Here is an 11,225-nt window from a genome sequence, read left to right as displayed (position 1 = left end):
TTGCCCTGCATGGGTGGGATGCTGGTGCGTCTGGGCAGCGTCGGGCCCCATCCCACGGCTGGAGCAGCCTCGGGGGGATGCGGGGGCGCGGGATCCATGCGGCACCCGTCGCGCTCAGGGCTCGGGGCAGGATCCACCTGGAAATCGGCTCCACGGGGACCGGGAAGCGCCACGGCTGTGCCAGGGCAGCCGTGCGTGGGGACAGCCCCGTGTCCTTCCCACACGCGCCTCCGCCAGAGCCCCTTTCACTCTGACACTGATTTAAAATCAATAGATACAGTTTATTTATTTAAAAAAAAAAAATTACACAGTTTCAGCCAGTTCCTTATAAAAATATCACCCCTGCCCAGGGCTGCTCCCCAAAAGGCAGCCCCAGGGGCTCGGGGGGGCCGGGCTCTGCCCCGTCCAGCCTGGGCAGCACATCCCTGCCACGGTTTGGTACCCCGGTGCCGGCGGGGTTGCGGACCCTCCCCAAACATATTTACAGCAGCGGGAGGGGGCCTGCAGGAGCACAAGGCCCAGGGGGGCACACGCATGGGGGGGCCTCGCTCCGGCAGCCGCCTCTGGCCCCGTGCCCTTGGCACTGATGTCACGAGGTGGCTTTGAATCTTGGGTTTGGTTTTTTGGTTTTTTTTTTTTATACAAACAAAGGTACAAAATGCACCAAAGTCTTTGGAGGGGGTGGGTGGGGAGCCCCTCGTACCCGTCCTACCGCAGCGGGGGGGCGCGGGCTACCCCCGCACCTTGTCGTAGTCGCTCACCATCCGCTTGATGTGGAAGAGTTTGTTGCGCAGGGTTTTGGTCTCCAGCTTCTTGGTCTGGTAGTCGGGGCTCTGAAAGGCAGCACGGGACCGGCGTCGGCTGCGGGGAAGGGGCTGCAGCCGGGGTGGGGGGCACGGTTCCCCCCCCCTCAGCTGCATTGCACCAACCCAGCCCCGCTTTGGCTGGAAACGGAGACCGGCCGTGCTCCGCACACTCACCCGCTTTAGGTCCTTCAGCCTGTTGTACTCCTCTGCGACGTCCTGCGAAGGGAACGGGTGGCGGGGGGGTCACAACTGGCGGGCACCACGGCCGGGGGCCACGAAGGTGGGTGGCCCCTGGGGACGAGCAGTGACCTGCACCCCGCAGCGTCCCTGACGCCCTACAGCAGCCATCCCCGATGCCCTGCAGTGTCCCCAGCGCCCTGCAGCGTCCCTGATGCTCTGCAGCAGCCGTCCCTGATGCCCTGCAGCATCCCCGATGCCCTGCAGCAGCCATCCCCGATGCTCCACAGCATCCCGTGGCCCCGCAGCAGCCATCCCCGATGCCCTGCAGCATCCCAGTTGTTCCACAGCATCCATCCCTGATGCCCCACCGTGTCCCAGTGGTCCCACAGCATGCCCACGGCCCGCGGAGAGCCCTGACCTGGTACTGGGGACTGTCCTCGGAGATGCTGTCAAGCTGTTTGTTGAGCTGGTTGAGGCGGTCGTTGACGCCGTCCATCTCGGCACAGAGCTGCTTGTAGCGCTTCAGGTCGGTGTCGAACTCCTGCTTGTACTTCTGGCGGGCGCCGTCCGAGGTGATGGGGGGGTAGAGGCTGCAGGAGAGGGGCAGGGTCAGGCCCAGAGGGGCAGCTCTGGGCGCCGGGGGGCTCCCAGGGGTCCCCCCCTCACCTGGCCCACTGGTCCTGGTCCCGCTCGTCACCGGACTCCACGGCCGTAGTGTAGTCGGTCTCGTACTGCGACTCGTCCAGCTCGGGGTTGCGGCGTCGCCGGCGGCCGCGGCGAGCAGGGGGCCTGGTGGGCTGCTCCCGCACCTTCTCCTCCGCCGGGCTGGGGCTGACCGCCCGGTCGGGCTGGTCGCTGCGAGGGACATGGGGACATCAGCCAGCTCAGCACGGGGCGAGATGAGAGCCCAGGGTCCCCCCCGAGCCCTTCCACCCCTGCCCGGCCACTCACCCCTGGCTGCTGTAGGTCCCTGAGGGGTAGTACCCGTTCTGGGGCGGGTAGCTGTAGGAGGGCGGGCTGTACGGTGGCGCGGTGATGGGGCTCGTTGGCTTCTCCGAGTAAGCGAGCGTGGCCGTCTCGTCCTGCACGCTGGCCCCGTCTGCCACGTTCTTCACCTGGAGCAGGGAGAGGCGCTCAGCCGTGTGCCGGGATGGTGGGGACACTTGCCCACCCTCGAGCGGGGCACGGCCCGTGGCCCCAGGCACATGGGGACACCGGTCTCCATCCTACGTGGCCAGAGAAACCCCAGAGCAGCCGTGGCAGCCCTGCCCGGGGTCCGGCAGGGATGGGGACGGGCAGGGGGACGAGCCCTGGCAGGGGGGCATCCCACAGGGCTATGGCGAGCGGGGCGGGGGGCGAGGGATGGGAGGGCAGAGCAGCGCTTGGGGAGGGGGGAGGCTGCAGGACGCACACACGGGCTGCACAGACGGACACACAGCTCGGGGTGGGTCCCGGCCCCCTGTTCTGCACCCCCAGGGTGACAGCCCCCAGGCTTTTGCCCGCTCGCCCCATCCAGCATCGCCCCCCGTCCCGGACCCTCACTGGTGCCCCGGCACAGCCAGGGCTCCTCAAGGAGGACATGGGGCTGGAGGGACAGACGTCCGTCCGTCCTTCCCTCCCCCTTCCTTCCTGGCCTTTGTGGGTTGTTTGTGCCGGAAGCCGGTCCCTGCCCGGGATGGCGGCCCTGGGGACGTCAGCTGCGAGCTCCGGCCGGCGAAGCCGCTTCCTCCGGCACTTTCCCCCAGACTAACGAAGACACCGCTAATTGGGGGCCAGCCCCGCTCTGCCCGACGGGGCCACCAGGTGAGACAGCCACCGGCGGCCACCAGCGTGGGGACAGCCACGTCCCTGTGCCATGCCAGGACGGAGGCAGCGGCGCCTGGCGGCTCACGCCCGTTCGAAGGTCACCCGTTTATCTCAGTCCCGACCATAAACAGGGAACGAGACGTCCCAGGAGGGCTTCCCACCCCGGTACCTCCCCACCGCTGCATCCCACCAGCTGGGACGGTGGCACCCGGCAGAGCGGGGACCCCAAGGAGCCGGCGAGGGGGAGCCCGGGTGCGCGGGGTGCAGCCGGCCCGGCCCCCTGCGGGCCAGGAAATGCTTTACAAGGGAGGGACTATTAACAAAAATAAATAATCCAGAACAAAGGTATTTCTGCAAAATGAAAAATAAATATTAGACCTGCACACAGAGCGAGGCGTGGGGACGCAGGCACAGAGCGGAGCAAAGCTTTCTGGGGCTTGAGAGCAACGTTGTGCTCAACTCTGGGCCTGTCCAGAAGGTTTGAGACAAACGGGACAACCGTCCCCACCCCGGGCTCCGGTGGGGAGCCCAGTGCCTGAGCACCCCGGGCCGCCTTGGTCCCACAGGGCTGGGGACCAGGATGGGATGGGGCCCATTGCTGCGTCCCAGCTCCCCCGGGGGCCTGGCAGCCCCTCCTCGGCTGGGGCACAGCAGCACCCCGAGAGCCGTGCTCCGGCGCGGATTTCAAAGGCTCCTTCCCCGTGGGATGCTGCAGAATTCCCGCACCCTCCCCAGGCACCAGCTCCTGTGGAGACACTGGCTCGGGGAGCCGCAGAGCGAGGACAGGACGGGGCACGTCCCGGCGCGCAGCGGGGCCAGGCTGGGACCGGCATCTCCCCGGGGCCACGGGGGCTGAGCTGCAGCGGGGGGCTCGCCAGCACCCCCCACCCAAGGGACACGGGCTCATTCGAAGCCCGAACGGTGCCGGTTTGGTTACTCCAAAGCCCCCGGCTCCTTCTGTGGCAGTGGGGTGGCACGGCCCTGCAGAGCCGAGTTAATCATTGCCGAGACCGAAACCAAACGGTGTCGACGGGCAGTGTCTCCGGCTGGTGTCCCCAGCGCGGGGCGAGCAAAGGGGAGAGGACCCGGAGCCTCGGCGCTCCTGGCACCCGGCCCATCTGATCCCACCCTGTTTGTCTTTCAGGGAGTTCGAGACCAGCTCGCCCAGCCCGGCACCCTGCGCCAAGCCTCGCCACGCCAGGGAACAGTGCCGGCTGGGAAAAACCACAGCGCCTGAGCGGGGTGACAGGGAGGGACCCAGCACGCACCGGGCACAGCGTCGCACCGGCAGCGATAACGCCGCACCCCGGGAGCGGCCTTGCTGCAGCGTGCAAACACGCCAGGGCGGCACACGCTGGGCAGGAGGGTCCTGGCACAAATCTGGGAAAGGGGAATGGCTCGGGCTGGGGCTCGGCACAGCCCCAGTGCCGGGAGGAGCCCCGGGGTCCCCAGGCAGCCCCTGTGCTCTCCCCGGCACAACCTGGGGACGGTCAGCCCCGCTGGTAGAGGGCAGGCAGGGAGGCTGCTCGGGGGGAGGCGGCGGAAGACCCTCCCCAGCCCCGGGCACCCACCGGCACCCCCAGCCCACGCTTGGACTCACCCACTCCTCCACGTTGGGACCCTCCTGGGCCACCGGCACCTTGTCCCAGTAGATGTTCGGTTTCCCGTACTTCCAGATCTTGCTCCGCGTCTTGTGAGCGAAGAAGCAGATGAGGCAGAGCAGGATGACGATGAGGAACCCGCAGACGATGGCCACGGCCTGGGGGGGCAGAGGGACGGGGGTCTCAGGACGGGGGTCCCGTGGGGATGCAAAGACCCCGTCCCAGCCAAGCCGGGGGGTCCGGTCACCCTGCACCTCCTTGGGGCTGAGCGGGAATTGCCCCCCTCATCCCAAATGCTCCCAACGTTGGAGCCTCCACCACGGCGGGGGGAGAGGGGCAGGGTCCCCCCGTGCCTGGGCAGCCGGGACAGAGCCCATCAGGGGTTCGGGAGCTTTTGGGGCCAGCTCAAGAAATGGAGCGGGGGGAGTGATTTTCCCACAGGGACAGGACAAGTTTGGGGCTCAGGGAGCAGCAGGGAGCTGGCACCCTCCAGCATCTCCGTGCAGCTCCCCGGCCCCGCTGCCAGCCCAGCCACGGGCCAGCTCCTGCACCGCAGAGCCAGGGCCCTGCCCGGGTGGTTTCCCACAAGCCAGATCCCTGCAGCTGCACCGAAATCAGGGCCGGGTGAGGACGGATTAGGCCACGCTTGGCCTTTGCATGGAACGAGAGCAGCGCGGGTGCTGCGGCTCCCCCCGCTCAGGGCGCAGGAATGCGGCACGGCCAGCCCGGCCGGCCGGGAACCGGCAGCGCCAGTCCCAGCCCATGTACCATGCAGGATCCCCGCCGGCCCCGGCCGAAACCAGGGCCGATGGACTTTGTTTTGAAGGTTCTCGCTGCCCCACTGACCTGCCGGGCTCCCGAGCCAGGCTGGCAGCATCACGGGTGCTTGGGGAGAGCTGGCACCCAGCTGACACCCTGACCCTGCACCCATACGGGCACCTCAGCCCCAAGCACAGCCTGCCTCTACCCCAACCTTCTTCAAACACTTTTACGACCCCAGAGACCAAAGTACCAGACACCGGCTCTGCACCGGGACGACAGCCCATCCCCTCCCCGAAACCGCCTGGCGCAGGCAGCCAGCTCGCTCCGGTTCCTCCCGCAGCCCCAGCTCAACCTGGCAAACAGCCGGGCTGGGATCCGGCACCAGCAGCCACCCCCTGCCCTCTGCAGCCACGGAACGGCGACCGGTACCACCAAAAACATTAAAGACGGACACGTGGTCGCTGGTGCCCTCCCTCTCGCGCTGCCCTCGCTCAGCATCACGTGTGAAGCAGAGCACGGGGGCTGCGCCGCCGGTTTGGCTCAAAGCGAGGGGGCCTGGCCGGAGCTGGGGTGCACCCTCACCTCCTGGGGGTCCACGGTGCAGTAGTGGTAGAGGTTCAGGTAGGCGTTGCTGCTGTACATCTGGCTGCACATGGTCAGCAAGGGGTTGTAGTAGTAACTGCCCGTCATCTGCGCCTGGGGGTTGACCCCTATGATGTAGACGATGGAGGCGATGAGCATGACGAAGGCCAGCACGGCGCTGACCACGATGACCACCAGGTAGAAGCGACGGGAGCGGGAGCTGCTCGATTTGCTGACGCTGGCGACGAAAAGCCCCAGTTGGGCCAGGAAGCAGAACACGGCCATGGCGATCATGAAGCCGTTGGCCGCCCGCGGGTTGGTGACCCCGCCGTAGTAGCCCCCGTAACCGTAGCCATAACTCAACCCGCCGCCATAGTAGCCAGAGCCGTAGAAGCCCCCCAGTCCGTTGCCGTACGGCCCCCCGAAGCCGTAGGTGTACTCCCAGGCGAGGGTGGAGGCCACGCAGGCGAAGATGGCGATGCAGAGCAGGATGACAATGGCCTCCAGGATCCTCACCACGCCGGGCGGCGAGGTCCACTTGTAGAAGTGCTGCGGCACGTCCTCAATGTAGTAGGAGCCCGGCGGGGGCGAGCGGGCACCGTAGTCGTAGCCGTAATCACCGGTGGGGGGCCCGTAGCCCGTGGCGGGGCCGTCATAGGACTTCTTGCTGAACATGGCGGTGGTGGGGTCCGGCACGGGTGGGCGGCGATGGAGAGCCTGGTGGGGAGATGGACGCAGCCGTGGGAGCTGGTCTTGCACCGGGAGGTGCCGGCACTGGCGCTGCGGCTGTGCGAGGCGGCACTGCCGGGTTTCTGCGTCTCCTCGTGCCTGGCAGGGACTTTGGTCCCGTCACCAGCCCGACGGCACCGTCAACAACCGCCTGCCCATGCCCAACGCCACGCCGCCAGAGTCACCGCCGCTCATGGGGAAACTGAGGCACAGGGAGAAGTGACTCACCCAGCATCTCACGGCAAAGCTGCCAGGTCGCACCGCAGCCCTGCCCCACGCGCGGGCCCCTGCCACGCCGGCCCCGGCCCCCTCGGCCCCCGGCCGCCGCCTGAATGCATTGGATTGTTTAAATTCTAATTAAAACAGAAAACCTCTTACCCAAGGCTGGCGCTAAGCCCGAGGGTTCCTCCGTAAGCGGCTCTGGCTGGATTAAAAAAAAAATAACAATAATACAGGGCACATTAGCAACAGTCTGGGGAAAAGGGGCAAAACCGATGCAGAGACCCCCGGCCCGGAGAACCCCCGGCCCGGAGACCCCCTGGCCACAGCGGGGAGCAGCGCGGGGGAAACCTGAACCCTCGTGGGAAACCCAACCCGGCCGCGCGCTCCCGGCGGTGCTGGGGCTCAGCGGGCAGGATCAGGCCCCTGGGCTGGGGGGGTGGGCACCCCTTAACCCCCAGCAAGGGTGGGCAGCGGGGGCCTGGGGTGCAGCCGCGGTCCCTCCCCGGGGTGCCCAAGCCACCCCCCCCCGGGGACCCCCGCCGGGCCACGGCAGCGGAGCGGGGCCGGGGGGTCTCGGGCTCCCGGAGCGGTAACCGCGGGAGCGGGGGCTCCGGGGGCCCCTTCCCCGCTGCGGGGGCACCGGGCGACCCCCAGGAGGAGCCGCCGCCTCTCACCTTCCACCCGCCGGGGCTGCGGGGAGGACCCCGGTACCGGTGGGGACCCCGGCGAGGTCCCCGGTACCGGCGGGGACCCCGGTGAGGACCCCGGTGCCGGTGGGGACCCAGTGGGGATCCCCGTGGCGGTGGGGACTCCGGTGAGGTCCCCGGTACCGGTGGGGACCCCCGCAGGGACTCCGGTGAGGACCCTGGTACCGGTGGGGATCCCGGTGGCGGTCCCGGGTACCCGCGGGGATCCCGGTGCCGGCAGGGACCCGGGGGGGGACCCCGGTGAGGTCCCCAGTACCCGTGGGGACCCTGGTACCGGCGGGGGCCCCAGCGAGGTCCCCGGTACCGGCGGGACCCCCGGTGCGCGCAGGGACGGCGGGGAAGGACCGACCCCGCCGTGCGCAGCGGGGACCCCCGCTTCGCCCTCCCGTACCGGGCGCTCTCCAGCCCCCAGAACCGGTGACCGGTGCCGGTACCGGGGGGGGGTCCCGTCCGCCGCGGAGCCACTCACCTGCCCGCGCCTCCGCCTCTTTGTTCACCTTAAAATGGCAGCCGGGAGCGGCGGCGGCGGCGGCGGGCGCAGCTGGAGACCGGCCCCGGCCCGGCCCCGGTTTCCGCCTCCGGGGAGGGGTGGGAGCGGGGGGAGCCCCGGGGGCCGCCCGCCGCCCCGCTCCCCGCTCCCGGCGCCGCAGCCCGCGGTGAAATACGGGGGGAAAACGGGACGGGGGGAAATAAGGGGGAGCCCGGAGCGGGGGGGTCCCCGGGGCTTTGGGGTGGGGGTCTGCGCTGGCCCCCTCCCCCCGCCGCTTTCCTGGTCCCATGGGTGCTGGGGGGGGGGGGGGGGCACGCGTTTGCCGGCTGCCCCCAGCCGCTGCGGGTGCCCCAGGGTGCGCATCGAGACCCCCCCAAAAAAACATCACCGTGGTTTATTAAAACCAGTTCTGGCCACTTCTGCGGCGGCCCCCGGGGGGGGGGGTTCCCCAGATCACCCGGGGTGAAGTGGGGGCACAGCCAGGGCCCGGCTCCCGCGGGGGGACAGGCAGCACCCACCCAGTGCCGGGGGCCACGAGGCCGCCCAGGGCACGGAGCACCCAGAGGACCCCAAAACCGGCAGCGCGAGGGGCCCGCGGGTTTGCCCTCCGTGCCTGGGGGGGTGCAACGGCTGGGTGGGCACCGGCTGCGTCCCTGCAGCATTGCCACCCCCTCCCCAGCACCCAGCCCCTGGTGTCCCCCCGGGGGTCATCGTCCCACGGCGTCGGTGCTGGCCGGCGCGCAGGCTCAGAAGTAGACGGCGCTGTCGCAGGCGTCGCGGTCGTACTCCTGGATCCGCGCCTTGATGTGCGTCAGCTTCTTCTTCAGGTATTCACAGCGCTGCTGCTTCTCCAGGAAGGCCGAATCCTGCCGGTCGGACCGTGCTCAGCCAGGAGGAACCCGGCACCGGGGTCCCGCGGTGCCCTGGGGACCCCCCCAAGCATTGGGGAGGGGGGAGAGGCACCGTGGGGAGGCCGTGGGCTCGCAGCCCCCAGCTCCGCAGCACGGGGAGCAGATCCTGAGCCCTTCCCTTTCTCACCCTCTTCTTCCTCACGTACTCGTGCCAGACGTGGGCCACCCTGCTCCCATCCTGCGGGGCAGAAAGACACGTCCCGGAGCCGCGGGGGCTCGGCCTGGCCGAGCGTGGCCCTAACGAGGCCGCGGGAGCTAACGAGCCCGGGGGGCTCGGGGGGAGGCAGCCTTCCCGCAGCGCTGCACGGTGACCACCTCGCCCAGGGCGTAGCCGAGAAATGCCACCGCTCCTTCATTTTCCAGCAGCTGCCGGGTGCCTTCGAGCACGGCTCGCACCTCTCAGCCGCAGGAGCCTGGGTGTCGGCACATCCCCTCCGGTCCCCCCCACCCGCTGCAGCCCCCCAGGCTCATCCCAAGTCCCCACAGAGTCCGGCCAACTCATCACGCCCAACGTCGCTCACAGGACATACAGTGCCCGCAGCCGGCGCCCGCCAAGGGACCCACCGTCCTGCTCGTGGCGTGCCGCGGCTGCCGGCCTATCGCCGCCTCCAGCTCGCCGAGCCTCCGCTGTGTGGCACGGACCTCCCCAAGCAGCTCCGTGTACTCGGCCAGTTGGTCCTGGAAGACGCCCTTGTAGCCCTCCCACTGCCGGGGGCTCCGGATCGCCGGGTACTTTCTGCACCGCCACGAGGCCAGGAGGCTCAGGGTGCGGGAGGGAGAGCCCGGGTGCTGCCCACAGCGCTGCCTGCACGTCCAGGCAGGCAGGACCCTCTGGCTTGGGCGTCGTGGGTCCCCAGGGCTCCGTGACACCCCGTCCCGTGGCCGTCCCCATCCCCATGGGAGGCACTTACACCACGTAGTCCGGGACAGCGTGTGGCCGGGGTGCCAGGCCGCGGGGGACAGCCCCGGCCCCTGGCTTCTCCCCATCTGCGGCGGGGGGGACCCTCCCCGGGGGTCTCCCCAATGGCATCACGTCGTCCTCGAAGGTGACGCGCCTGGCTCGGGCTGGCGGAGGCTTCAGGACACAAGGGAGGGGCATGAGGCTGCACGGCCACCAGACCGTACCGGGGGGCACGGGGAGGGGACCACCAGGGGCTGCCCCCGCTCCCGGTGATGGCAGGACTCCCGGGGACCTCCCAGTGCCTCCTGGCCACCGCGCATCTCCACGTCGGGAGGGACAGGAGGCTGCCGGCCGGGCAGAGCAGCGCTGTGAGGAAGAGGAAGATGAGAGCGGCTGCCTGCACCTCGGCCAGGCGGCAGATGCCGGCAAGGAGGGGGCCGCAGCACAGCACCAGGACGATGGCGGTGAGCAGCCAGGCCAGGCCGGCCACCCCCAGCCCTCCCAGCGGCCCTGGCCAGGACTTCATGGAGGCGAAGCGGGGCTGAATGCCTCCAGCCCAGCCTGGGGGCTCAGCACCCCTGCGCCCGGCTCCGCACCTGGCAGCCCCGGCTCTCCAGGGGGGTGGGTGGGCTCGGCCATCGGCTCCCAGCGACTTTGGGGTGATGGGGGTCCCCTGGGCACATCCGGCAGCTGCTCCGCTTCCCTGCCTCCGGGCTGAGCCCCGCTGGAGGAGAAGCCTCAAGATGAGCCGGGATGGGAGCAAACCCCGCGGTGAGCTGACGTGGGTCACGGTGTTACCGGCCCTTTTCGCATGCCTCAGTTTCCCCCGCAGGGCACACCTGCAGCCTGGCCCCGAGCCACCTTCCCTCCCCGCCGCTCACCGGGGATTTACAAGTGCCCACTGACACGGGGACCCATCAGCGAGCTCCCACCGTGCCCCGGGGATGTCACCTCCCCTGCTGTGAGCTCCTGGTGCACGTCCCAGGGCTGCCACCCCATCCGGGCCCTTAGGCAAGCAGGAAAGCACCCGCTGGTGCTCCCAGCACCCTGGGCGGGAGCAGGCAGGAGGAGGGGAAGGGTCCCGGCTGCATCGCTGCCGCCCATTCCCACCACCACCAAGGACCCCGCGGATGCCGCTGGGCTCGTCTCGAGCAGACCAGCCCCACTGCGTCACCCCAGGCTCCGCGTCCCCCTCTGTCCCCACGCCAGGCCCCGCGGGACAGCGTCCGGCCCCTGAGCCCCCACCGCCGGCGTTACCTGCCCGTCGCATGGCGGGACGTGGCCCTGGGGCTCACCGTGACGTCCCTCGGCCGCTGCCCGCCACCACCGCTGCCCGCGGCAGGCACCGGCGGTTAAACATTAACAGCGACGCGCCACCCCGAAGTGGGGCACGAGGCCCCGTGGGGGCAGGATCCGGCCCCTGCCCACCCCAGCCTTCCAGCGGGTCCTGTGCAGCCTCCACCCTGCCCGGTGCCCGCCGAGGGCCGCATGCTGCGCCCGCCTTCCACAGGGCCCCAGCACCGCGCCA

At 69.6% G+C, this 11,225-nt stretch overlaps 2 protein-coding genes across 7 annotated transcripts; both read right to left on the bottom strand.

Annotated features, from left to right (window-relative positions):
- Positions 1-287: 287 nt before the first annotated feature.
- Positions 288-7,969, bottom strand: OCLN (occludin). Its single transcript, XM_087769336.1, has 9 exons — positions 7,865-7,969; positions 6,845-6,890; positions 5,738-6,454; positions 4,393-4,551; positions 1,938-2,101; positions 1,653-1,841; positions 1,405-1,576; positions 981-1,022; positions 288-833 (listed from the first exon to the last, which is right to left on the bottom strand). Exons 3-9 carry the CDS (start codon positions 6,410-6,412, stop codon positions 732-734), a joined length of 1,503 nt encoding a protein of 500 aa, XP_087625462.1. The 5' UTR covers positions 6,413-6,454; positions 6,845-6,890; positions 7,865-7,969; the 3' UTR covers positions 288-731.
- Positions 7,970-8,264: 295 nt separating this feature from the next.
- OCEL1 (occludin/ELL domain containing 1) lies at positions 8,265-11,035 on the bottom strand. 6 transcript variants are annotated; one of them, XM_087769351.1, is made up of 7 exons: positions 10,955-11,015; positions 10,294-10,434; positions 9,990-10,063; positions 9,708-9,871; positions 9,361-9,532; positions 8,924-8,974; positions 8,265-8,751 (listed from the first exon to the last, which is right to left on the bottom strand). In XM_087769351.1, the coding sequence occupies exons 1-7, from the start codon at positions 10,965-10,967 to the stop codon at positions 8,632-8,634; spliced, it is 735 nt and encodes a 244-aa protein (XP_087625477.1). In that variant the 5' UTR covers positions 10,968-11,015; the 3' UTR covers positions 8,265-8,631. The 6 variants fall into 6 exon arrangements, with proteins under 6 accessions (XP_087625477.1, XP_087625475.1, XP_087625479.1 ...); XM_087769349.1 differs by having other exon boundaries at positions 9,708-10,063; positions 10,294-10,421; positions 10,955-11,035; XM_087769353.1 differs by lacking the exon at positions 9,990-10,063 and having other exon boundaries at positions 10,294-10,421; positions 10,955-11,035.
- Positions 11,036-11,225: the final 190 nt, after the last annotated feature.

Source organism: Nipponia nippon, unplaced genomic scaffold (genome assembly GCF_047370975.1).
Source record: "Nipponia nippon isolate SJK-2023a ecotype South Korea unplaced genomic scaffold, ASM4737097v1 scaffold_31, whole genome shotgun sequence".
NCBI classification, from domain to species: Eukaryota; Metazoa; Chordata; class Aves; order Pelecaniformes; family Threskiornithidae; genus Nipponia; species Nipponia nippon.
This window is presented reverse-complemented; position numbering and strand designations above follow the sequence as displayed.